Genomic DNA, 26,290 nt, shown 5'->3' on the forward strand with positions numbered 1-26,290 from the left:
TTCAAGTTTTTTTCTTTTAGTTATTGTTTTTGAAAAGATGTGTTACTTTATCAAAGCCACTTTCGGGTATTAAAGCTTTGCCAAACCTGAAGTAAAACACCTTTTAATTTTACATTACATATAAAACTCCCACCAGCACTGGGACCACCTAAGGGTTAAAGCTCTTCTATGCCTTCGCTGCGCTTTTGGACCATCTTGTGCTTTTGATTGGCCATTTCCGGTTCGAGTCTCCGCTAACTGGAAATCTTTCAAGTAAAAAGCACTCAAGTCAAACAAATTAAATTCAAAAGTCAATTTCCTTAAGGATTAAAAGCTTCCTCTGGCAGTTAATTTAAGTGTAGCGAATTCAACTGAAAATATAAACCCATTTAAATGTATACAATTGATGGCCCATAGTTATAAACAGTAATTATGGTGCTGCATTGTAATTAAAACAAAAGAGAGATACTCGTATATTTTACTGGTTTGCTTAATGACTCGAAATGTTTATTCGTTTTCGGTTGGTAATTTAATACAATAATAATTACATTAATTAGCCTTTCTGTTTTTTTTTTAATGACAAATATTGTACATTCCATTTGCGTACTTCCAGCTGCGTGCTTTTGTTTTAATACATAATCAAATTTTTGTTAAATAACTATTTTAATAATTTAATTTAATGCTACTTAATTGATTTCCGGTGCTTATTTAAGTTAGTTTTGTTGGTAGTTGGTGAATCTTGGCTTTGACAGAACGTTAAACAATCGATTTAACACAATGTTTTTGGACAAAGTTCTGCGTGTTTAAAATTTGAATATACATATTATGCTTTAAGGAACGTAACTTGAAGTTGCAATTATTTATAATACTGTACATGGCTGACGACCAGCATTCACACTCATTCAATACATATCCTTTTGCGAACCAATTATCAGCAATGGGACTTGTAATCACAATTCATTAAGACGAAATCACAGAGGTTAGTAGACATGTTCCAATGGCACATTTACTTATTAGAAGGTATTTTTTGTTCGGTTGAAAAATATACACAAAGGCATATGACTTTGACGGTTGTTTTCTAGCTATTTCTCTACAATCTACTTGAATTCTTTGGGGATATGAATGGCGTATCCTATGGGGCTTGTATTTTTAGCCCTGCTCAACCTATATTTTTTCACAGAATGTGTCATTGGAACACGGCTATAACTTAATCACTCTAGTTTAAATTAAAGCGGCTGCCACAGGCTCTTGCCTCCCTCCTTCTCCTTCGCCTGGGAGCCCGGGTGGTGGACCCGTGACACCTCGCTGAGGATGCAGGTGCCATCGCACTCGGTCTGGCTGCCAAACTCCTGTTCGCAAATACAGCTGGAGTTCTCCCTGCTTAGCAGGGCCAACTGGACACCTGCCCCGGAGGCCATCTCCTCGCTGGGCGGCGTCGTCGATGGCAACTCCATGAGTGCCATGTCGTCCTCGCATTCGATCACATTCGGATGTAGGGGCTTAAAATTGTTCCTGCGCCACGGAGGCATTGAGGCAGAACTACCAGCACTCGCACCTCCCGTGCCCAAAACACCTGGAGCCGCAGCAAAGGTAACCACACTTTGATGCGGATGATGGTGACCCTGGACATTGTTGTTTTGCCCTCCACTTCCGTTGTAAATCCCGCTGTTAGCAGCACTCCCGTGCACCCGTGGCATATGCAAACCCGTCTTCCCATTGTTGACCCCACCCCGGGCCGGACCAAACAGATTACTCCGTATTCGCATCGAGGAGTTGGCGTAGGTGGACCTTATGGAGCTGGCGCGGGTGTGCATCGAGAAGGTCCTCTCGTGGGCGTCCAGGCTCGTCTGGAACTTGCAGAAGCAGGCGGCGAAGCGCTTATTAAATTCCCGCTTGAACTTTTCCTGTAGAGAGAATAAAAACATCAAGTATAAATATAAATTTGAATATATGGGGGATTCTTTTGAAGCCGGACAGGTTTTTCGCATGTAGTGTTTCCAAATAGTTAACAGCTTTCCAGCAACTACATCTTTGGAATTTAAACGGCTTATATGAATTTAATGCAATAAGCCTTCAGTTCTAAAATGAAAACTGTGAGCATCTGTATGAACTAGTTCCTCTACAATTTTAATCCCTTTAATGCCTTATTATTACTATAAAACAAATACCATTATAATTACTTTAAAATGTGTGCTTAAGACTATTTTATTTACTTTTCCATATTACTTTTGCATTTTCTGTTAGCAAACCACTGTAAACTCTTATGATAGTTAAACAAAAGTGACAATCTAAATATATGCCTAAAATAAACTATTTATCTTCCTTAAAAACTTTATGAAATCCACAAAAATAAGAGCTATCTCAAGTTTTTCGATATTTATTTTCGCTGCGAAAGCAAAATTCAACTTCTGGCCTTCCTTCTAGCTAATTAAAAACTGGAGTGGCAGGAAAATGGCCAAGAGAGCCGAAACTTGCCACTTTTTGCCTAATGAACGTGGTCTAGAAAAATCTCCACCTCCGCCGCCGAATGCCATTTGTCTTTGCTGACAGTAAAATGGAATATTTGTTGACAAAGTTTTCACGCACACCCAGCAAAGGAAAAAGTTTACGACCATTCGCAGAGCTCGCTCTCAATCTATCTTTTACAGACAATTTAAGTGTCAAGGCAAACAGCCGTTGGGTTTTTCTCGCTTTATCGGTTTGCCACTTTGGCATTCCGAAGATTTTTGTGGATTTGCCTACATTTTGCGGTTCACAATTCCTGCGGCTCAGACTGTAGGTGTTTGCTTATTGGATACAGTGGAGCGATGCTTTAATTAACTTTGACAAAGTATTTTTTTGTGTCAGCTATTTTTGGCATTCAGCAAAAAGAAATTAAAAATTGTTTCAAAGTAAGCTTAAATTTATATTTGGTAAAATGTGACGCGGATGCTAATAAATCAGTGGAATGAAAAATGTTCGAAAAATCAACAAAGTAATCGATTTGTGCACAATAAAAATTAAGTGACGCGAATTTTCCTCATTTCGACGCTTCTTTGAAACTTTCATAAACATTTTCTTTGCTTTTTGTCCATGTTTGTGTTCGATTTGATGAGATAATAGAAGTTGCCAAGTTGGGCAATTCTGGGAAATATGTTGTTTGTTTACACCTGGATCCAAACAGGATTTAGTTCTCAAGATATTTTGAAATGATTGTTGAACACGTAATTTTTAACTATGTCAAATTCTTCATTTATAAAAATAAAAGATAGAAAACACTTAGGCATTATGACACTTGTATTGACAAAGGAAAAGGTCTGCAAAATCGAGACAAACTTTGAAAGGTATTCTCACGTGTGCAAAGACCTTTTTCACAATATCTCATGTCAATATTTGACTCCCCCAACTTAGATGCCGAAAACTAACCAAATACTGCCTTAAATCCCCCATCAATCCCCACTATTCCCTGGCAAACTTAGTTCCCATTTATAGACTCAAATCCCTTTAGTGCGTCTCCAATAAACGTGTCCCTGGGGAACAGTTTCGAGCCAAAGGACTTCAATCAAAACCCAGGCGGGCAAATGCAAATTCGAGCCCGGTAAACAGGACATACAATCCGCATCATCATCATCACCACCATCATCATCTCACTTACGTTGTAGATGCCATAAATAAAGGGATTGTAACAACTATTGCTCATCGCCAGCCAGTCACAGCAGAACCAGACGATGCTAATGAAGTGATAGTCGTTGATTTCCGGGATCGTAACATAGAGAATATTATAGAGCTGCAGTGGCAGCCAGCAGAGTCCAAAGATAACGACCACGATAATAAGCATTTTGATGACCTGCGAGTGGGACGGAAAAAGAGGAAATTAAATTGCGACCAGATTTGCATTCGCATTCCCCCTAGCAACCCCCTGAAAAACTCACCTTTTTCTTGTTTTTCAGCAGGGTTATGTCCCGGGAATCCTGTGCATTGCCCGGGGCACGAGTGCCCCACAAACGGACAGCCATCTGGATGTAGACAAAGCTGATGACACAGAATGGAACCAGATACTGAACAAAGACCAGGGAGTACCGAAACGACTGCAATTGATCATCGGATAGGTTTTTGTTCGTGCAGAATGGCCGCGTCACATTGAAGGTCTCATTGTTCTCTGCGGGTGAAAACGATGGGAAAATTGGTTGGGTCCTGGCCGTTGAATCCATGCAAATCGTATTGACTTACCACGAAACCTTTCGGTCAACTTCTCAACCCGAAAGGCTATGGCAAAGGGCACGGCAAACAGCAGAGCCAGCATCCAAATTCCTCCGATTATGAACTTCGATATGAACTTTGTGGGACGTGCCCTGGGTGTGTAAGCCGATTTATAATGATTCTGCCGATTTCGAATTGAATTTTGGAGGTCTTCTCGACCTCCAGACTCACCTGAGTGGATTAATGATGGCCCGATGTCGGTCGATTGCAATGGCGGTCAGCGTGAACACGGATACATTGACACTCAGGGCCTGGACGAAGGGGCAGAAGCTGCACATGAACCACGGCAGGTTCCAACTCTGCAGCAGGGCAGCCTGGAACTGAAATTAAAAATATAAATTAAAACAAGTTTTAAAAGAACCAAGTGGTAATAAATAACCAGCGTTTTTTCGCGTATAAAATATGTTGTAGCATACTCTTGAACAGCTTTATAAGGTGCTTTAAAATACCATAAGTTCTAAAAGTATGAAGTTATAATATATTGTAGCATACTTTTAGGTACCTTGATAAGAGATTTCATTACTTTATAGGTATTGAAATGCATGATATTATTATATAATATTTGTATCAAGGTTAAGATATTATTTTTTAATTTAATGAGAACAATAATTATATTAAAGTTGAAGTTATAAATGCTTAAACTAACTATATTTGAATATTTCAAAATTTAAATTTAATAAAAGCTTTGAAATAAATGGATTAACTCGTTTTGATCAGTCTAAAAATTGAATATTAAAAGTTAGTAGATTAAGATTATTAAAATACCTCGACATTCTCTACCAAATAAAAGCTAATATAATTATTTTCTCAGTCATCAATTATGTTTTCAGTGCACAGAAAAAGGGCAGGCACGTGTGACTGTCGGTGCGATGTGCGATGATTAAATCAAGCCCAAATTGCGCCTCTATTCAAGTCACATGGCAAACATCATTAATGGACACTGGACACTGGACCGCAAACAACAGGAACCTGTGGAGGGTGTTTTGTTTCGACCCTGTCCTAACATTTCGTGGGCAAATAAATTGCCAAAATCTACGTTCAGTTGTTGGGGTATGACTCACGTGGGAGTGGGCGAAAACGTGTGTGGTTACTGCGGATATTTGAGGAAAGCGCTTTCTTCTTTCACTCCGCGCAATGCCCGCCGCAAATTGCAATTTTCCCGCCAGCTTATTGATGACACTCACTGGCGGCTATGACAGGACCACAAGTCTGTTTGATTCCGCGATTAATATAAATTAAGTGCGGAAAGTGAAGACTGACTTTGAGTCAAGTTCAAAGTTCAAAGGAATGCTGGAAGGGAGCTTCATTAGAGGTTTTCTGAGTGGTCTATTAAAAAGTATCATTAAGATTGTAAATATTGTTTGCAATGAGCTTTCTCTTAAGTAATATTAATGTCTGGAATTGAATTAAAAATTACACATATTTTATTATGCGTGCCTAATTAACTTGCCAGATTTAATGATGAATGAAAGAGTGCTCAAAGTAACAAGGAAATATGCTCTTATTTATTCTTGTTAACTCAGTAAAAAGTTAGAAAATTATTTATTTTAATATGTATTTCAATAATAGTATTGTTAATTATACTTTTAATTTATATTCAAGTCTTCAATCATGTTTACAATTTTATCAACAATTAATAATAATTATTGCCTATTAATAATTATTTTGCCAGTTTACAACCGTGTTTGACTTAAAAATTTCGCCCCTAAATCGTGCTTTGAATGAAAGTGTGAAAATCTGAGAAACGGGTAGAATACTAAGTAATGTTTCTATTATTTCATTCAAATTTCAGTTGCTTATTGATCTCTGACCATTTTCCGCTTAAACAGCGTTTTCAAAGCAAACTTTGTTTACGTTTCGCATTCAATAACACCATGATAATGGCTATACAATTTCCCTGTATCACATACAAATGCAAATCGCTTTCATTGCCTGCCGCCAGAAAAGAGAGCTTAGAAAATTGTTCACTTGGCTTTTAGCACTTTATTTTCAGTGGCTTAAACGGAATACTAATCCCATTAACACATAAACCGAAAATCGCATTAAAATTTGAAGTAGGTAATATTCCATTACCGCAGCCATTTAAACGAGAGGGTATGAGGCTGTGCCAATTTTCTAATTCCAAACATGGAAGCTCGCTGTCCGGAAATTAAATTGATGCCGGATTAGGCTGAAATTGATGTCTCTCTGGCGCCCTGTGTGGTTTAAAATTTTGCGTGTTTTCGTAGTCCATTAAGGACTACCAATCTAGGGCGAAAATATGTGAAAACTAATGCTAATGCTGGTGGCTTGTGTGATTTATGCATGTATGAATTTACCAGCTCAACACTGCGTATACGTAATGTTTAATGCATGCAATTTAAACCCTGGTAAAATAAGCCTAATTACCTGTAATATAATTACCATGGCGGCTGCAACTCACCTGAAATGGTATGCAAAAGAGGCCAATGATCACATCGGCAAAGGCCAAATTAGCGATATACATATTCGTCACAGTTCGCATCTGCCTCGTGGTGGCCACCACCCAGATGACCAAGGTATTGCCAATGACAGCCACAATGCTGATTCCCCCATAGAAGATGGACAGCAGGGCCACAATCTCAGCGGGAGCCGCGTACAATCGCTCTGGGAATGAAAAATAGTTAGGCTTTAGGTTTATCTCCACTCAGAAAAAAAGGGAGAATTTAAAAACAACTATTTTTTTTTTAATATATTTATTTTAGGTATGTTTCTGTGATTACGAAATTGTCAATAACTTAATATTAAACCAATTTAAATTGATAGAAAGAATGTATGTGTCTATGGTATAATATATATGTCTATAAAGACTTCTCATTTAAAAAATATGACCACAATATTATTAAAAACAATTGTTAGTACTTATAAATAGGTTTGGAATTGAAAATCTAAAGGCAATCGTTTTTTCCTTTTAATCTTGCTCCTTGTTAAATTTGCATTCCTCAGGTTACATTATTCTTACTTTGAGGACGGATTGACCATTTTACTTATCTTTAAGCATGAATAACCTTCGGGCTTCTGGTTTTATAGAACCTAGATTTTCAGTGCTTTACTTGTGAAAAATCCCGCTGGCCTGACAGTAGCAGATTAATTCAAGTGTCAGTTGTCAGTCAGTTTGGTGGCAGGGCAGACGACATTGACATTGCTGCTGAGTGGCAAACGTCAAGGAAATTGAAACGCATTTATAAAACCAGAGGGAAAATTTATAAAGCCAACCACGTTCGGATTTAGATGAAATATTGATAGTCGAACTTTAGCTCTGACATGGATTTCATTACCTCACATCAAACATCAGTCAATTTAAGTGACCAAATTTAGAATTTAATTCGCCACCCCAAAAAAACTCATGAATGATTCAAGATCAAAGAACTAACGGCGAGCTGTCAAAACAAAAACAAACTTGTCAATGTTTTTGATTGATGATACGTCAAGTCAATTTAATCCAGTTGGATGAGTCGTGTCCCCGATTGCTCAAAGGGATTAGGGAAGTGCTTACCAAATTCCGCTTCTTCCTCGGCCCCGGGCAAGAATTCCAGGCGGGATTCCTCCTCGATTAGATCCATTGCCATGGCACTAGCCCTTTGTTTCGGTTATCTATCCTAACGAGGACACTATATCCTCTAAACCTTGCACTTTAGTTCGACTTTTCCTTGTTTATGTAGTGCCATACATCTTCAGGGGCTTCTGGGCAGCATTTCAATCTAAACGAGAGAGAGTTATAAATTACAACATTAATTTAAAGTATCCGGAAAATTCGTAAAAAGTTATCTCCCACAATTCCGGTGGTCGGAGTAAATCAAGAGTGCAGACAGCAAGCACAACAAATGATCAACCATAACATCGAAAAGCCAAACAAGCAATCTCAGTTTTTCCCTCAAGGAACTGACCAATTTGAGGTGGGCGGACATGAGTAATGGCTCAGGTGGAATCACCTGTCAGCTTTCACATGCCAAAAGTTTGTTTTGTATAATTGAAAGTGCACCGGAATTCGGCATTTCCAGCTTTGTTACCGTGGGCAGTGCAACAGCATTTTGTTTCTTATGAAAACAGTTTGCCCCCTTGCCATCACCAATAATATTTTCATGTTTTTATTGAAGAGTCACGCCAACGCTCATATGTCGGACGAACCGTTTTAAGGTGGTTCCTAAAAAACAAACAAGAACTGACAAAGTTCATTGAATGACTGTGAATGGGATTCTCAGCGCGGTTAATTGGCCATTTATCGAACTGTTAACATCGTGGCGACTTGTTAATAAATCTTCTGTTGTGTAAACACATTGAAGACTTGTTAATTAATTGGGCAACTGAATGTTTATTTTAACGTCTGACGGAATTGTTAGAGAATGATGTTCCGATAGTTGAAGCAAATTTGTAGGTACCACTATAAAATTTAAAAATTAAATACAGAAATATTTGTTTGTAAATTTGTTTTATCTAAAGTGGCAATACCAAATTTACATAAACATTTTTTCATCTAAACAATATTCAAGACTACAAAATTCTTGAATAATACATAAAGTTATATATAGAGCTAAATATTATTTTTTGTTATAAATACAGCATAGCATAGAAAATTATATCGTTTCAGGCAACAGCTTTATCCCTTTATTATTCCGGCCACAAAAACTACAAGGAACTACCCTAAAGCATGACCACAAAATCTCTGATAAAACCACTCGTAAATTTGTTTTCTTTTGTAGTTGCACCTAACATATGTGAGCATATTTTCGAAGGTATTATGGGCAGTACTCGATGGTAGTATAAGTTAGAAGCTTCCTTTCACTGGAATTAAATTTTGCTTTCTAATCCTCTTTAACTGCCAGCCCAAAATCCCAAAATTAGAACCATTTACGAAGCTTAACCGGAGGCAGTAGAAAATAGGCCAGCTTAGGACCTAATATGATTTTTCGACTGAAAACTAGATGGGGACTGTCGTTCATTGTTGAAATTTCCATATGCTGTTTTGTGTATGTGGTATACCACCACAGCCACCGCTAACTCATTTAGTTGGCGCTTCATCAGCTCAAAGGATCAGCGCATATTCAAGGACAAACCATAAAGTGGTTTTTTGTGTGGGTGTCCTATGCAAAGACTCGCTGCGAGCTGTTTTGAAAAATTGTATACAATTTTTCAGTGGCTCGAGTGGCGAAAGGAGGAGGAAAAATCGGGAAAACTGTCGGAACCGTTTATGCTTACAGCGAGTGCAATTAGTCTGGCCATGCGAGACGCCCAGATTTTCTAATTAACGTCAAAGCAAAATCGCTCTTTATTTGTATCGGTTGAGCTTGGCTTGAATTTTGATGGTCAACTAATTGAGACCCAAAGATTTTCGGGTCATTAAGCTGACGTATATGTTGGTATATATACGCCTTTGATATTGTACACCTAAAAAAAGAATGGCAATTCAAAATTTTTAAATGGTTACCCAATAACAATATTAAAGACAAAAGCTCTTGATACTAATTCTATACTAAAAAGGTTTCAGTGTGGATGTAGTATTGATATAGTGGTTAAAAATATGGTGAGTACATGGTCACACTAAAATAAATATTACCTGCTATTCATGAAATCGTTCATTGGCTTAATTTTTTTCTCCGTGTTGGAAACACCAGACGGCATGAAAAGTGCTGCCGTAGATTTCCCATGAAATTCACTTGAAGCACACTCGAGAACAAAGCAACAGGGATTCATGTCACCCAGGACCAAACCATTAATTTGTAAAATTTACAGACTTTTGACTTGGCACAAACAAGAAACACGGGTCGCACGTGCGTGCGAGTTGTGAAACCTGAGGAATGGTGTGCCTGGTGAATTGAATAACAAATTTTTGAATGGAAATTGTTGTACAAGCAGCGAATATTATTAAAAGTGTATCCTATTAGACCGACAGTGGGGCGTAGGACATCAAAGTGAAAATTCATATTGGATAGCAACGTGTAGCGCAGCGTTAAGCTTTCAGCCCATCAGCGATCCAGTTGACAACGATGTAATATGGAAACGCAGCTACCACGTCCTGTTCCTTAAAATAGCACAAACATTGCGCATACGCCGCATAAGCCGGGGAACTACAGCCACATTATGGCAAGGATTATATGTACCATAGCCCAGCAAAGGCATCAGAGATAATGAAAAAGGAAAAGAAAATGAAAAGACAACATGTCCAATAAAAGCGCAACTGTAGGCGAACGCTTGATAACACTTTTTCTAAGGGTACACTGGCTTTGTCAGGAAGTTGGTTATTTTATATTAAAATATATAAGTATTAATTTTACTAGTTAAGCTTGTGTTAGACTTAACGAATGGTGAGTTCTTAGCATTTTAGACCAAAAATATGTAAAATAATCTATACTTTTAAAATAAAATATAAGGTTGAAAAGAAAACGAGCCAAAAATATATCACTAAAACTAAAATGCATCATTATAATCAAAAGTTAAAGACATTTTTACTTATAACTAGCATGTTTCGCTGGTCGTTGATTATGTGTTTCTCCTGGATAGCTTTATATACATATGTAGATGTCGGGGGCACTTTTAACCCATTTTAATAGAGCCATTTAAATGCAAGGGTATCCCCAATTTCTTTCCAACGAATGTACCTCCTTTTCTGGCTTATATATTTTATTTGAACCTGTGAGTGAGGTAAAGGGCCTGGCTTTTGGCATAAGAACTGAGCGTGTAACTTCCAGGGGTCGTGTGTGTCTCTTTGTTTACAATGCCAACGGACTTTGGACTTAAGCCTGAACTTAGACGGCGTGTGTTTACGGATTCTGGGTTTGATTGGTCTTTTGGGACAAATGTTTTCAGCTGTCTAGTCTTATTTTAATAAATAATCACTTGGTTGAGCGAGGATTGTAATTAAGATTGCTACTTTTTCTTGGTTAATGTGTCAAAGAAGTGGTGATAAATTTCAGCCGCTTTGGAAAATGTCACTAAAGGTTCAGATAAGCCCTTGACATGGAAATTCTCTGAGCTGGCTTTATTTAATTTAATTGTTTTTGAAGGACATCTAAGCCTTTCTTTCGCGCTAGGCTTATTAAACTTAATTTTCCTGGGATTGACATTTTCAAGTTTAAGACGAAGACCGGAAATTATTTGACCCTCTGTTAAGGAAATCGCAAATGGATGGCCACTTGAAACTTGGTTGTCGCCTGGACTCAAAGGCGAATCAATTAAAAATTAATTTAGCATAATGCCCTAGGGTGGCAGGTAAATGATTTCAGACTGCCAACTAATTTGCGCAAAGTAAGATAAAATGTTTTCGCACAATCGCTGACCAAAAAGGCTGGCCGCCCAACATTAAGAATTCGTTGGAAACACTTGATAAAGTGCTCTGTTTTCGCCGTTGGGGGGCAAATTCTTCCCCACAGTTCATTTAACTGGCTCCGCTTACAATTTCCCCTCTCCTCTTTTCGGCTATCTCACCCGGGAGTGTCTATCAAAGGACCTTGTTAAGTGTCCCCCATTAAGGTCGTCCGTCCTTTGACATTGTTTTGCGTAATATCCTGTCAATTTTATGCGCCCTTTTGCGGCTGCCCTGCCATTTTTCAAAGACATTTTACAAATACTAAAATTAGCAGGCCTCAAATTCTTTTAAATTTAATAACAAAATTATGTCTGACCACCGATGATTGCTTTTTGTGGTCCGGCATGTAATTGCGCATTATAGGTAAGGATGGAGATGCTGTAAAAAGAACGAGTCCCAGGTGTCTTGGCCCTTTGGATACATGGCCCGTAAAAAATAACGGAGGTGGTAAGCAATTATTGAACAGGTCACGACCTTTGAATGAACAAGAATAGCATTATAAAGGGTACCTCGAAAATTACAAGGGATTTGTTATCAGATCGTTATTATGTTATGATTTATATTTTTCTAAAAAAAATAAGGAATGGCATTTTTGGGCCCTTCAATGGAGCATAAAAAGATAATTTAGGACCCTCAATCGAGCTATTTTTTATTTTTCGCTGCCTAGTTATGGCCACTTCTTTTTCCGACCCTATTTCGCACAGTGTCGCCCAAAATATTGCTATAAATAAGGAGTTTGATTTTGGTCAAAAATTACCTGTTCTATACGGGTTTTCTGTCATATTTTAGTCAAACCAAGACCGAGCGCCCAAGGAACGACTGTTTTGAGCAGCTCATAACCCAGGCTAAAGATGCCCATCATTTTTTGGGCAATTTATTTTTTGACCAATTTTTGCATTTTTCATAAGGGGTTACATCATGATTTTTTGCAAAAAATGTCAAAAAATTTAAGTTTTCAGGTTTTAGTGTCAATCGATTGGAAATTAAATTACGAGCTCAATGAGGTACGACATTCCTTATTTTGACCTTTTTTTGCATCATGCCAGCCAAAACACTGATTTTTTAGGGCGGAAAAAAGATTCAGATTTTATATCTTATTTTTAGCGGTTTTTCAATAGTAGTTTATCCTGATAAAATACCGAATGTTTTTAAGCAGGTTGCAACCTTTGTTATCGATCCCTATCATTTGAATTGCAATTCTTATTCTGGCCTGGATTGCACTATAAAGGTGTCTTTCATTAAACCCTAAAAAGTTCTTAACACACTTTCTTATAATCCACATCAATGTATACTTAATTGGCTATAAAAGGCAATACATAAAATTAGTCCTGCTTGAATCTTTCTTAGCAAAACACTATCAAAACTTTTGATGCTATGGATTTTACTACCCTTTCCAAGTCACGCAACCATCCTGTTGCCAAAAATATAATCCAATAAAAGAAACCCCTCATCAAGATATAGGAAAGAAAGTACAAAAACCGGAAAAGATGAGAGAAAAGGGGGACACATTCTGCGGCATGAAAAGTCTAATTGTAATAAATGTGTGTGTTACCCGCAGGTGCTGGGAATCCGGAAGTTAGGAAACTCTCTCCAACCAGAAATCCGGTTAAATTGTTATTAATATAGTTTTATTTCGGTGCACATTGCCTTGGGCCACAATTAACTTTTCCGTGTGAAAACGTAATTAAAAGTCCGTAGGCGAGTGGGTTGAATATTACGCTATTCCTGGGCTTTAAATTCACTTTCACAGGGTGTTCTAATATATTTTCCTTCTAGAGATGGCAGCTAAGCATCCAGACCGCGCGAGTTCCCGTTATCAACTGTTGGCAGCAGGTTCTTATTCGGCTGGAACAACTGTTGAACTGTTGGCAACACGCACACGAACCCCAAAGTACGAACTCCAGCCGATGCCGGAATTTTGCAAAAGGACAAGAAAACGAGGGGGCGGGCACAAAGGAAAACTCAAGTCGGGGATTTTGGCACTCAAAACACAACAAGTTGCACTTCAAACCTGTTGGCCATCGAACAGGTTCCTTTTGGCCCTTAAAGTTGGCCTAAAGTAAGGTTAAAAAAGAGTATTTGCCCTTCCTTATAGATATAAGAGTACCTATAAATTTATGATGCTCATTTCCATTCAGCCGACAAGTTTATGCTGATGAGGCTAAGTGAAAAATTAGCAAGAAAAGTAATAAGCAATTAAGGAGCGTTTTCCACACCCTCACAGAAAAATAAGTCAAACAAATTTGGTATTACCAAAAATAGCTTGTTTTTCATTTCTCATTTTTCCACTTATCGCAGCATTTCCATGTCATCGACTTTAACGCTTCCCTTCACCTTGACGTCGACCACTAAATCCAAATGGCTGAACACACTCTGATTTGCATACACACCGTATATGCACACCTTTTATGGCACGCCCGCGTTTTCTGAATGGGAATTAAATTACATATCATGCTGAGTAAACGGAAGGAAAATGCCAAAATTTGTACCATTCTTATTCCCATTTTTTCTGTGTTGTGTTTGCGAAACATATGCAAATTCTGTGGAAAATGTGGCGGAAATTGAAAACAGATAATCTGAAAAGTGCTCCTTTGCACACAACAGAATAATTCCCATTTATAAATGTCAACTGCGGGGGCGAGAAATCATTTCGAATCAATTGCGGAAATCTGCGGAAATATTTGATTGCAATTATCAATTCCCTGAACAGGATATGTATTTTCTTTCATGTAGCTTCGGGTTTTATTTTACATTTTTAGCCATATTTAAACACATGTCTAGAATAACTTTTTTTTTGCTCGTATGGTATCCTCTTTTGGGGTGGAACATTTTTGTCAAGCAGAACACGTTTGCTCGCAACTCATTAAAATGTGAAACCCTTTAAAAAAAAGGACATGTATTCTTAATTAAATTGGTAAAAGTTTGGGATTGAAGGCTGGGTAAAAAAGCGAAACGAAAAAGTTGGGCACACGTGCGAGATTCTCTAGTTTAATCAAACGAAATAGAAATCCTTTTGATGAGGATCAGGTTCTGTTGCGAGCGCACTTTAAAGATAATTTAACATTGGACAGGTCTGAAAATGAATATGACACAAATTCGCAATCATGGGCTGTCTAGAATGATTCGGGGTAAACGAAAATCATTGTCTATGGGGAGTGTCTGATGTCCCATATTAAAATGCATCTTTTTTTGGCTTTAGCCGACGAAATTGCCACACGACAGGTGCAAATAGGCCGTAAATGTTGCCGCTGAAGTGTGCTTATTAGATTGAAACATATTTGAGCCGATAAAAATTGATTTCATTTCATTTCACACCCACTCAGCATGAGATTGCCATACTCCAGACTTGACCCCCATTACCCCATTCTGATTGGTATTTCGTGTATTCCGAGTGAAACAAATTCCTATTGCGGCAAGATAATTTGAAAATACTGTACACAAAACATGCCAATCACAAGCTCTAGAGAATTTAATTAAAATATTTGGAATTGCAAGGGAGTATTATAAAAATACTTGACTACCACACATGCTAACATCTAGTTGCTCAGTTAATTGAATTGGGGATTTACTTGATTGATAAGGAAAATTGTGTATGTAAGGATTTCTTGTTGACTCAAACAGATTTGCATATCGGGCACACATTACTTGCACCACTTGGCAATCGACGAAGCAATTGAAGTGCATCTAATTTGGCCTGCTCACAGTTCACAGTTCACAGCACTTTTGGCCAGACAAGGGATTGCAATGGCAGTGACAGACCTAAATCAAGTTAATCAGCACATATAAATGCACATAAGCGGCACAGACACCACTTTGCACGTGGTTTTCCCAGCCAGAAAGCCAAACAAATGTCCGTACAAAATCCCCATATCTAATCGGACATCTCAGGTGACGAAAAGGTACCCCAGACTCAATCCTCTGTGGAATACAGCCATATACAGGCAGGCAAAAGACAAATTTCACAGCCTATTGTCGGTTAATTTGTACCCTCGAATACACCCACACAATATAAATATTCAATGAAACTAATTATTGTCCTAATGTTATAAATATTAATAGAACCTATTTCTCGAACTGTCTAGACCTGATGGATCTTTCTCTTTTGGCGAATCAAGTCATTAACTGATGATATCAACAATGAATACGTCTGTTCCTGGGCCTAACATGGTTCACCATAAATATTTAATTATGGAAGATAATCACTTGATGGAAATAATGGTTTCCGTAAATAGAAAGGAAAGCTCTTAAGGTTGATTTTAGGAATCATTTCATATCTTATATAACCACAAATGTCTTAATTACAAACAGGTTGTAATACATTTGGTTTATTCCATTTGCCCTGCAGCACTTTGCATGGATTAAATTTCAATTTTCCTACACTTTCTGCTCTCCAAACCCAAATGTCCTTTTGGGCCCTTTTAAATAAGCTTTATTATGCTGTCTATCAACGTCAAGGCAGCTGGCATATTTATTATTATTAGTATCTTACAATATCCATTGAATATGTATTAATAATAACGACTGCGGCTGTTCATAATAAATTCAGGCTAAAATGCACTTCTGTTTACTTTTGTGCTAAGGCTTTGCCTGCCGCTCAAGAAAGTTGGAAGACGTCACTTGAGGGATTTCAGGCCAAGTTTATTTTAACTTAAAGACAATCAGCTGCTCAAAGCGATTTTCATTCGACTAAAAATAGCAAAAATTTATGCAGAAAAGACGCGTCGAGTAAAAGTTTCTACTGCTGACAATGAAAAGATTTCATCCCCGGCACGAAAATGTCAAAGATTTGCAAATAATTGCTGTATTACAATTTGCAGACATTTTAAGTTGGGTCTCGCTGAGTACAGAGGGGGTGAAAAATTTGCATTGCTCAAGAGCTCTATTCAACGAAATGTGTTTTTTTTCAGCTTGACAGGAAAAAACCCTTCCTCTCGAAAAGCGCTAAAGTAAAACGAAAAATGAAAATTTTCCAATAAAAGTCAACAAGCGTAGAAACAAGTAGAAATATTTACGCGGCTAAGTTCGTGTTGGCATGTGCATACGGGGACTTTGACAGACGGTAAACAGAAGCCTGTTGATAGATAAAAACACTTGGAGGAAAGTGTAGAAAATAATATTTTTAAAATGATTAAAATTGTACTTATCTACTAGAATAAAACAAAAAATATAAAATATCTTTAAGATTATTGAAAAACTATTTAATTTCAATGTACTTACAACCCCATTTGCTCATTTTAGTTTTGTAAACTTTACTATCAACTTTCATAAATAAATAAGAAAAATCGGTTTGAAGTATTACAATTGAAAAAGGTATTTAATTTTCAAAAACCATAATAGCCCCTAAACACTTTCGACCGAAACAAAGTAGACACAAAGTTGTCAAGCTTCAAGAAACCCGCAATTGAAAACTTTTCCAGAAAGTGCACAAATTAATTTAAGGACTTTCCAAAGTTTTCAAGTTTACTTGAAAATCTGTAAAATTGCAACCACTTGAAGATCTGTGCACTTGTGATTAAACTTGCCCTTGAAAGTTCTTTAAACTTTTCTTTAAGCCCTCTTCACATATCTTGAATCCCTGAAGTGAACTCTTTAATTACCCAAAGCATCTGCTACCCGTTCAGTGAACCTTGCAACAATCTTGAGCTTCAGCTCCATTCAATTGAACTTCTTCAGAACCAGAAGTTCGGCTAATTTTTGAGCAGGCATTCGCATCTAATACAATTTGCCATTGCAAATTCCAACAGTGCCTTGACCTTTTCGCCAAACAATGGCAATGTCAAGAGGTCCCACACAAAAAAAGGTGAATCAACAAAGCCCCCGAAGATGGGAAATCCCCTCCCAATGGTCCAATTAAGCGATGCAAACCTGACAAAGCATCATTATCTGATGAGCGGTTCTGTTGGAATTCCTTTAAATGACCAAATCTCCTGTGTGGCGAAGTAATGGCAATATTGGTAATACTGGAACAAAAGGCTAAGGGAAAAATACATAAAAAATGGGGAAAATATGCGGAGAAAAGCCCATCAAAGGGATGAATGAACAAATATATTTTTAATATGCCTGCCTTTATTAAGCTGCCTTTTTAAAGTAAATTCCATATTGCAGCTCACGTAAGTAGACTATATAAAGCCCTTTAACATAGTGAAAATTAAAAGCATCATCCCCAGGGAATTTAAGCACTCTCTTTTTCAATTTGCCAGCTCAATCAGGACATAATTGCGAAATGAAATTAATAAACCCTGTAAATTATAAAACAAGGGGCTGCCACAGAATTTTCAGACCTTTAAGCTCCAAGGATAATGTAATTAATTGTGTTATGCGATATACCGAAAAGCTGCCTGGGTAACGATAACAGAAGCCAACCTGAGATAAATACATTTAATCAAACACTTTGGCCACAAAAACAACGAAAAACATTATAAACAGACATGATAATAATCTTTAGTAATTAGTGCGTTAGCAATTAGCAACCGAATTCCAAAGGGTTAAATACCTAGCAAAAGAAATGGTAGACATTTTTGGCTAAGAAAGAAAAGTAAATGCCTTGTCTTCATTTTATCATCATTTACCAAGAAGAAAACACAAACAGAACAGGAAAAGGCCATTTGTTCTTTGTGTCCTCTCACCTGCAATTTTTGATATTTCATGTTTGTTTCTTGGCTTAAAAATGTTCAAAAGTGAGTTTACCCTTTGCGAGACACATAAAATGACTGTAAAATAACAGCGACCTCTTTTAAGTTTTATAAACATTTTACACTTTTAACTGAGAAGGTTGTTGCTCTGTTTATTATTCGTGTTGTTTTACCTTTGTTGCTGGTTAATTTTCCCGCCAAGGCTGCGTTTGTCGCACCTGTAATAACCTTGTGCCACCTCTAATTGAAATTCTCTGGTCCTGGGAACAAGGTATAATAAGTAATGGGTACTGAGAATGAGTCGAGGTTGAAAAATTTAAGCTTTACCCAGCTGCCGGACATTTGAGGGAAAGGCAACAGTCAGCTAAGGAAGCTGGCTCCACATTTTCTTATCTGACACTTGAGATACTCAATGACGAGCACAACCATTAGGAACCAAAAAAAGGATTGTGTCTGCCCTGGCAAAGGAAATATTTTATTTACCAACTGGGTGCTGGGAAATTGTATACTCAATTAAGACTTCCTCTTTCGCAATCTTATAAATATTTTAGCCTTTTCAGTCAGTTTAATTGAGAATCATATCATTCACATATCACCCTATGATTTCCAGGTACAGCAGAACATTTCCAAGCAGTATGTTTGATTATCGCAAGTAAACAAATCACTTTATATTCAACGCTCTTTTTATTGTCCCACGTGATCAAAGTCTATTGGATGCTAAAATTTCATTGATAAATTTCGCAGACAACACAAAAATTTACTAGACGACTGGGAGAACGTTTAAATTGCTCAATTGCCAAACAAATCGACGGGTTGTATGGGGTTTTAATAGATTTTTTATTTGTTTATTGGGGCGAGCCCAAACTGGCATCGTTGAATAAGTATTTAATATGCCAACAAAGTGTGCATTTAATGCTCTTAATTGTAATGATAATGGAATTTTAACCATTTTTTTTTAGCAACGGAAGCCCATTTGATGAGCGTGTCATACTCAACTTACCCCACAAAAATTAATTACTCTTCTGCTGTATTTAAATGCACTTTTTGTGTAATGCATACATTAATTAATACTCATTTGATGGGACGGTCCTTTTTTTTACTGTCCAATGCAATTAGCTTTCTGCTTATTTTGATATTGACACCGCAGTCATAATCAGCAGGCGAGCAAATAGAGAACTGTATCTATGTTTATATTATTATTTATACTTTCAGACAAACGCATTTTCCAAAGGGGTTAACTTTGATATAAAATTGTGAAACTTATGGCTGAGTTAAACAAATTTGATAATTGAATTTTAAAACTTATGGCCAGCGATTCGCGCGAATATTTGATTATTTGTTTGATACAGTTTCGATCGCGAGATACAACCGCACGATAAAAGCTCCCGGAGCCAACTGAATGGCAATGGGAACTCGGCAGCCTGTTAATTTTTTTCTTTGCGTGCCGGCTTCTATTGATTCCCACACAGATACAAAAGAGGGGCAGGCGCACTCGCACACACCGACACAGCCCCCAGTTTATTTCATTTTTATCTCTCGAAGAAATTACGCATACGTCAGAGTAGGTATGACCAGAAAAAAACCAAACAAAATAATACTCAAACTCAGGTGCAGCCCGGCAAGAAATCTTAATCAATTTACCTTGTTTTCGCGGTGCTGTTAACATAAATCAATAAAAAATCCAACACCAATTCAGCTGGGAGTCTGGGCGTGTCTCGACTGTTTCACTGGCATATTTGTTCACTGATTAGAGCTGCCACCCACCCAAAAAAAAGAAAAAAATAATAATTAAATATTTTATTGCCACCCCCTCGGCAAAATTGATACAGATAAGTGAAAGTTTCAATGTCTGCGCATTGTTGAATTAGTAATTACCATTTAATTCTGTATTAAGTGGCTTTCTAGTGGAGTTTTCCCCGCCCTCTGATTTTATCGCTCCCAGACAAGCAGTCTTGTTTGCCAGTATTAGACCAACTACTTGGCATTAAATGATTAAATTGTTTTCAGGGTTTGGGGGCAGACAGAACCATTACAACTAAGTCAAATTTGGGTTACAAAAGTGATTATGGAAGCATGTTAAAGGATGTTTTGATTGGCTATAAATACAACTTAAGATACAACTACCTTTTAAAATTAATAAAGGAACTCTGATGCTTAACAAATATTTATAAAAATATATATAAATATCCTGATCATTTTAAGTTTAAAGAAGGTATTAGCTTTCTTGAAACAGAATTTAAGACATCTATATTTTGGTCATAAGCTGGATAAATACCAATAGCTCTGATACTATACAAATATTTCTCTACCTTTAATAATTTTTGAAATATTTGTTTTAGGTATGTGTGCTTGCAACATTTTCGTTTGTTTTCTTTGACGTTCAGGAAATTTTGGTCTGAAAATATCCCCAGCACATTCCTGGGTAGCCAAATGCCCTTAAAGCTGAACAAATTGAATTTGAGAACAAAAACTCATCAGGGCCGACACATGCAAGACAATGTCCATCATTGACCCACCTTTGGGTTTCCAAACGAGCAGTGATTTTCGCATAGAGAAGACAGAAAGGCCAGAAGGCAATGATTTTCGCAGATAGAAAACGAGAATGGGGAAAATCCTAAGAGCCACCAGTAATGGAAGCCAAAGGTTAATAGGATTTTAGGTTAAATGCACAAAGGAAATGTGTGCCTTTCTTTGGTTTAAACAGTGCTTAAATATTTGATGAGTCTTTCCCAAGCCAGGAAAGCCTTTCAATTACTTTAAAGGGAAATTTGCATAGAATTGCAGAGAAAGTACAGAAAGTGTATTTACCTTTCAGTCCACAAATGAATTTGTAGTCATCTTAGCTGCCTTTCAATTACTTGAAAGTGGTTTGCAATTCGGCACAAGGTTGCTTAAGCATCCCATTCAACCACTATATTTTCCTAGATTTTTCCCCGCCCATAAACCATTGAAAAAAAATTGAATATTTTGTAGTTTACCTTTCTTTCACAAAAATCACATCCGAAGTTCCCGCGCCAGGTTCCACACATACTTAAGATTGTTATTTGAACAGATTTCGAGTCGCTGGCATCATGGCGTCCATTAGAGCTCGTGTGCGAATTGAATTAAATACAAACTAATTTAGCTAAATTCGCATTATCATCGGGACAAAAGTTTGCTTCGACTCGCAAAACAGAGTTTAAGCAACAGGTCTTGCTTAGCCAAAAGTCTGTTAATTATTTAAATTAATTTAATTATAGCCTAGCTTTATTTTGGCTTACTTTACTTGATATACCGACTATATATATTTGCAAATTGCCCACCGACGCTGTTTTAAAACATTTTCATTTTGGCATCGTCGAAGTATCATTGAAATCCAATATAAATAAGTATATAAAGTATTTTTCACATTTTTTTATGTACACAACACAAATTGATTGATTCACCTGTCTGGCATTGGCTTTGCTCTTTGATTATTTGGCCTGTGAAGTGTGCTTTTTATGGCCTCCACTCTTCCTCAAATCGAGTGAACGAAAATGCCCCAAAATTGAGGTTTATCCATTTTGGATTCCCCATTAAATCGCCAATGAAATCCACCAATCATTGATTTTTTCTTCGTTTTGGGGCCACGTTTTTTACGCATATAATTAAATGCATTTATGCATAAATTCCACTTCGCTGCGAATGGCAAATGTTAACAAGCGATTTGTTTTGATTTATGTGTAATAAATTACATAGCTTAAATCTTAGCCAGTGGCGATTTTGCCTCTCGCTTGCACATTGTTTATCGATCTCCCTTCTCCTTCTAACTCCCCTTGTTTTCTGTTAATGGGAAACACAAACAAAAGAGAGTGCGACATGATAATGATTTTGAATCATTTATAGTCTGGCTTCCTTCCGACGGCACGTGCTAAAGTTATCATTAGAGACTGGGTTCGGGGATTGTGTGTTCTGCAGATATATGATTGTTTTTTGCGGGGTTATCAGTCGGCTAAAATGGGTTTTCCAACGTTTTCCCTTGGAAACCTATGGTTGGTTGCTGTGTTTTTGTGATCTTTGGACTTACACCTTTTTCGGATTAATAACTGAAGCACGTGGCGCCTTTTTCAGGTGCTAAATAGTTAAGCATGCCATATAATGAACTCGCTTTAGGTGAAAAAATTGGGCACGTTCTTTATAAAATTAGCCAAAATCCACGATCTAAACAAAAATCCGATGAAAGCGAGTTTTTGGTTATACTATAGATAATTTAAAGCAAAAGCTTTGCAACGCCCAGAAATAAAAAAGCAAATACTTATTGATTAGCACTGGTTTATATGGCGGCAGTAAAAGTATCCATTTTGTTGGTGCTTAAAACACAAAATTTCTCTTTGTTCTTGGCATTGAAAAGCCATTAATTTTCAGGGGCTTAAGGTCTTTGCCATATATCTATTTTATGCAGCCCAACAAAGTTGCTAAATAATTCTGTTTTACAAATTGATGCCAACCCTTTCTGCAGTTGCGAAACGGAAGCCTAAGTACATATGGGATCATAATAAATTTTAAAGAACGACCTTTCACCCTTTTTTACCAAGAATTTGCTTAAAAGGTTAGCTGCCTATCAAATTTTTGGGCAATTTAATTTGCAACCTGCCAAGTGTTTTTGATGTGCATGAAAATGAGTTCCAATGAAATCCCATTAACAGCTATTTGCACTTAAAGGTGTGGATTAAGATCTTGATTTAACTTTTTCATTGAACCCAGTTCGAGAATAGAAAATCTTTGTTGGCAAAGCAGGAAACTTTGTCCCTTAAGAACTATTTCGTTGGGGTTCTGCCACCTTCACACGCTATTTGTGCTGGAAGTTTGGCCAAGTAATTACCACACTTGGTCTTAGTTTTGGTTTCAAGCAGCAGCAGCAGCTGTGGCAAGTTATGAACTGCCATATAAAAGTTGCGCCATTTTCCGCAACCCACACTGCAAGGAAAGTGAAAGACTTTCCCCGGGACTGATAAGAACGTGGCGAAAACCCACGCCCTTCGTTAAGACTATTTTCTGCTGACTGCTGGGTGAAATTTTTAAGCTATACAACAATTTCTATAAGTGGACCCTTTTCTTTTTGATTCCACTTGGAAGATTCCTTGGACTTCCTTTAGTTTTCCCCTCACCCTTTAATATTTAGCTTGGGAATTGAGTCGATTGTGTAAGCAATGTCTACAGAAATTGCAATTTTCTTTTGTTTTCCTCTTTTTGCGTCGGCGGGTAGTGGCGAAAAAATTGGTATATATATGCCAGTCAAATATTTGCCCTGAACAAACTGACGCGGTGCTCATTTAACCAATATCCAGCAATTATGTGCAATAATTTTTGCATTATTTGCTGGCATTGCTCGTTAATTAAAATGTTGTTAACATTAGATTTCAATGCCTGTTGCGGCATTTAATCCGCGCGGCAAATAAATGTTTTCATTGCCCCCGCGGGCCAGATATTTTTATCGGTTTTTCTTATTTTTATTTATTGTAGTTTGCGCCGCTTAATTATTTCTATTTGCTTTTAATGTGGAGCTCAGCGCACTGCCATAATAAACAGTGTTAAATAAATGAAGAACAAAACAAACTGAGAACACAAACAAAATCGTATTCTCTCAATTTCATTTGATCATAACTTGTGTTCTTTAATGACTTGGGGAACTTTGTTTTGTGCCTCCGTACCTATTCTAAACAATTTGGCGATACATTTGAGAAAAATCCCATATGAAATGCTTATTTACTTCGTATTTACACATCGAGTTATGTATCTGTATCTTGTATCTCTTGTTTCTTTTCGTGTTTTAATTTTTATGACTGCACGGAAGGAAGCAGCGCATTCAATGGAACCAGCCAATAAGACAAATGAAAGAACAAATAGATTAAAAAATCATAGATTGTATGAATGGAAAAATTTAGCATGTGAGGGAATTCTTTTCAGAGCCTTTTGTCATTGCTGCTTGTTTATGTTTACATTTTAAGTACCTTTTTTTCATACCCATTAAAAAAAGGAATTCCTTTTGATGGTTTTTTTTTATAATTATATATTTTTGCTTTGAACAAGACAATCGTTTGCATATATTTTTATTAACACTCTGTTTTCTTTTGAAATGTTTTGTTACTTTCGAACCAAAACAATGAGAAGCCTTATATCTTTAGTAAGAAAATTTCCTTTGCTTCTTTGTTGAAATTTTATCTTCACCTCTTCGTCAGCTTAATTAATTTTCTCATGGCCCCACATAAATTTGTTTGGAATTTTTGCTTTATTTAACAAGGGAAATCTATTAGCTTATCACAAATTGCTCTCAACACACGCTCAACTGGCAGAGGGACTCGGGCACTTTTCCCCAGAAAATTCCGGCGAAAAGTTCGCTCCACTGCATTTACGAGCTTGCAGAAGCTGCCGAAGGGGAAAACATAAACATGGCTTTACTCTACTTAAAATTTAAGACTTGGTAGTCAAGATGTTGCACAGACTTTGTTCCCCCGCAAAAACTTGAGGAGACTTGACTTTTTGGGCGGCGGTGCAATGTTTAAGTGGCTCGCCAAATATTCCGGCTCAGAGGTTATTTCGTCTTTGGAGTTGTGATGTGGTTCCTAATAAATGGCTTATATAAGTTTTACGATCTTTTTGTGTGTTGATTTTGATGCGTGCTGCTGGAGTGTAACATTTTGGTTTAGTTCTTGGCGGTTTTAGCCGAAAGTGGTGCGCACATAGCCTGTAAATGAAAAGGTCAGAAAAAAGTTGGCAACGCGATGCGGCCAAATAAAAATAAGTATAGTCAACTTTCGGGTAGAAGCTGCAAAAATGCAATTAATTTGTAGGCTTCGGTTGAGGCTCAGACAACAAAACACATTTTTAGCCGCACTGAGAGCATGAATATGAACGAATGACAAATGGGCAAATTTGAGTGTGCAATTGGGCGTGTCCGCAGTTTGTAATTTGAATGCCTCATGGAAATGTAACCTAGAAGCAAATTAATTACGCGCCAAGCAAACTTACACAGCGACAACTTACACATTAAATTAGTAGCAGTCAAGATATAGTAGTGTTTTTTTATTAGTAGGAATAAGCGGTAACAAAAATTCATTAACAAGGGACAGACAGAAAGCAGATACTTAGTTATAGCCACGATACGAGTTCGAGCCATAACCACGGTCTCTGGAAAAGGGCAGGCCAAAACGATCTGTATCATCATAGTAGCCATAACCGCGATTCCGCTGGCCCTGATAATCCCGCTGCCAATAGCCCGAGTATTGCCTCAAACCTCCATTACCTCCGTAACCGCCATATCCACCGTAACCGCCTCCTTGGGATCCCAGAATGTTCGTGGTGGGGTAACTATTGCTGTAATATTGGGGATATCCCTGTGTTGGGATGTAATTCGAGGATCCATAGCTCCCCTGGTTGGGATAATAGGTGGCTGAGCCATAGCCCGTGCTAGGATAGAAGCCCGAGGAGGATGAACCATAGTAGTTTGTATTATATCCGGGATAATACCCGTTTGTCGGGCGATTGTAGGTATAGCCGTAGTTGGGGTAGCCAGAGCCAGCCCCAGTTCCAAAAAGATTTAGCACTAAAACAAAAAATATGAACGAAAATATTCATCAGTAAGGTTTTTTAAAAACAATGAAAGAAATAGGTATACGATATTCTTAGAAAGCAGCAATATTAAGTTGTTCACGACCAATGTTATACCATTTTAATTCAAGACCACTGAGTTTATCACGAATTTTGATAGCAATTCAGGTAAAATAAATATGAAACTCTTATTAAAACCTTTTTCCTTATAAATATTTAAGTTCAATTTCCCATACTCACACTTGGCTGAAGTTTCGGCGGTGGCCAAATCCCCGGAGGTTGTCCTGGCCGCAGTTGCCACTTGGTTTTCAGGTAGGGCCGCACTCCAGACTCCGGTTACGGCCAACTGAAATGCCATTTTAAGGGCCATTGTTTTTGGGTATTTACGCAAATTAGATATCGCTCAGAGCACTCACCATTAGAGTAAATAGCTTGATGATGATAGACATTCCGGATGATTTGTACTATTTTTAAAACAAAACAATCTGAATACAGCGGAGTTACTTCCCGGAGAGCTTTGGAAACCAAGACAACTACTTGGCCCGGTTGTTGG

At 37.4% G+C, this 26,290-nt stretch overlaps 2 protein-coding genes across 4 annotated transcripts; both read right to left on the reverse strand.

The window, feature by feature from the left end:
• Positions 1–455: 455 nt before the first annotated feature.
• LOC119553541 (RYamide receptor) lies at positions 456–19,552 on the reverse strand. Of its 2 annotated transcripts, none has more exons than XM_037863978.1 (8): positions 19,172–19,552; positions 7,733–7,937; positions 6,641–6,843; positions 4,390–4,538; positions 4,189–4,310; positions 3,891–4,117; positions 3,614–3,805; positions 456–1,883 (listed from the first exon to the last, which is right to left on the reverse strand). In XM_037863978.1, exons 2-8 carry the CDS (start codon positions 7,803–7,805, stop codon positions 1,206–1,208), a joined length of 1,644 nt encoding a protein of 547 aa, XP_037719906.1. In that variant the 5' UTR covers positions 7,806–7,937; positions 19,172–19,552; the 3' UTR covers positions 456–1,205. The 2 variants fall into 2 exon arrangements, with proteins under 2 accessions (XP_037719906.1, XP_037719907.1); XM_037863979.1 differs by lacking the exon at positions 19,172–19,552 and adding an exon at positions 13,092–13,229.
• A 4,698-nt stretch (positions 19,553–24,250) lies between these two features.
• LOC119553553 (shematrin-like protein 1) lies at positions 24,251–26,290 on the reverse strand. Of its 2 annotated transcripts, XM_037863994.1 has the most exons (4): positions 26,154–26,290; positions 25,978–26,083; positions 25,433–25,732; positions 24,251–24,874 (listed from the first exon to the last, which is right to left on the reverse strand). In XM_037863994.1, the coding sequence occupies exons 1-4, from the start codon at positions 26,184–26,186 to the stop codon at positions 24,849–24,851; spliced, it is 465 nt and encodes a 154-aa protein (XP_037719922.1). In that variant the 5' UTR covers positions 26,187–26,290; the 3' UTR covers positions 24,251–24,848. The 2 variants fall into 2 exon arrangements, with proteins under 2 accessions (XP_037719922.1, XP_037719921.1); XM_037863993.1 differs by lacking the exon at positions 24,251–24,874 and having other exon boundaries at positions 25,207–25,732.

This window comes from Drosophila subpulchrella, chromosome 3L (assembly GCF_014743375.2).
Source record: "Drosophila subpulchrella strain 33 F10 #4 breed RU33 chromosome 3L, RU_Dsub_v1.1 Primary Assembly, whole genome shotgun sequence".
Lineage (NCBI taxonomy): Eukaryota > Metazoa > Arthropoda > Insecta > Diptera > Drosophilidae > Drosophila > Drosophila subpulchrella.

Excerpts from the sequence above, each read along its gene's own strand:
- LOC119553541 (XM_037863978.1), bottom strand. The coding sequence starts at position 7,805 with ATGGCAATGGATCTAATCGAGGAGGAATCCCGCCTGGAATTCTTGCCC. Across the intron at positions 4,118-4,188 it reads GTTGACCGAAAGGTTTCGTG|AGAACAATGAGACCTTCAAT; the intron begins GTAAGTCAATAC and ends TTTCACCCGCAG. Across the intron at positions 1,884-3,613 it reads TTATTTATGGCATCTACAAC|GAAAAGTTCAAGCGGGAATT; the intron begins GTAAGTGAGATG and ends TTCTCTCTACAG.
- LOC119553553 (XM_037863993.1), bottom strand. The coding sequence starts at position 26,186 with ATGTCTATCATCATCAAGCTATTTACTCTAATG. Across the intron at positions 26,084-26,153 it reads TCAAGCTATTTACTCTAATG|TTGGCCGTAACCGGAGTCTG; the intron begins GTGAGTGCTCTG and ends ATGGCATTTCAG. Across the intron at positions 25,733-25,977 it reads CGCCGAAACTTCAGCCAAGT|TGCTAAATCTTTTTGGAACT; the intron begins GTGAGTATGGGA and ends TTTTTGTTTTAG.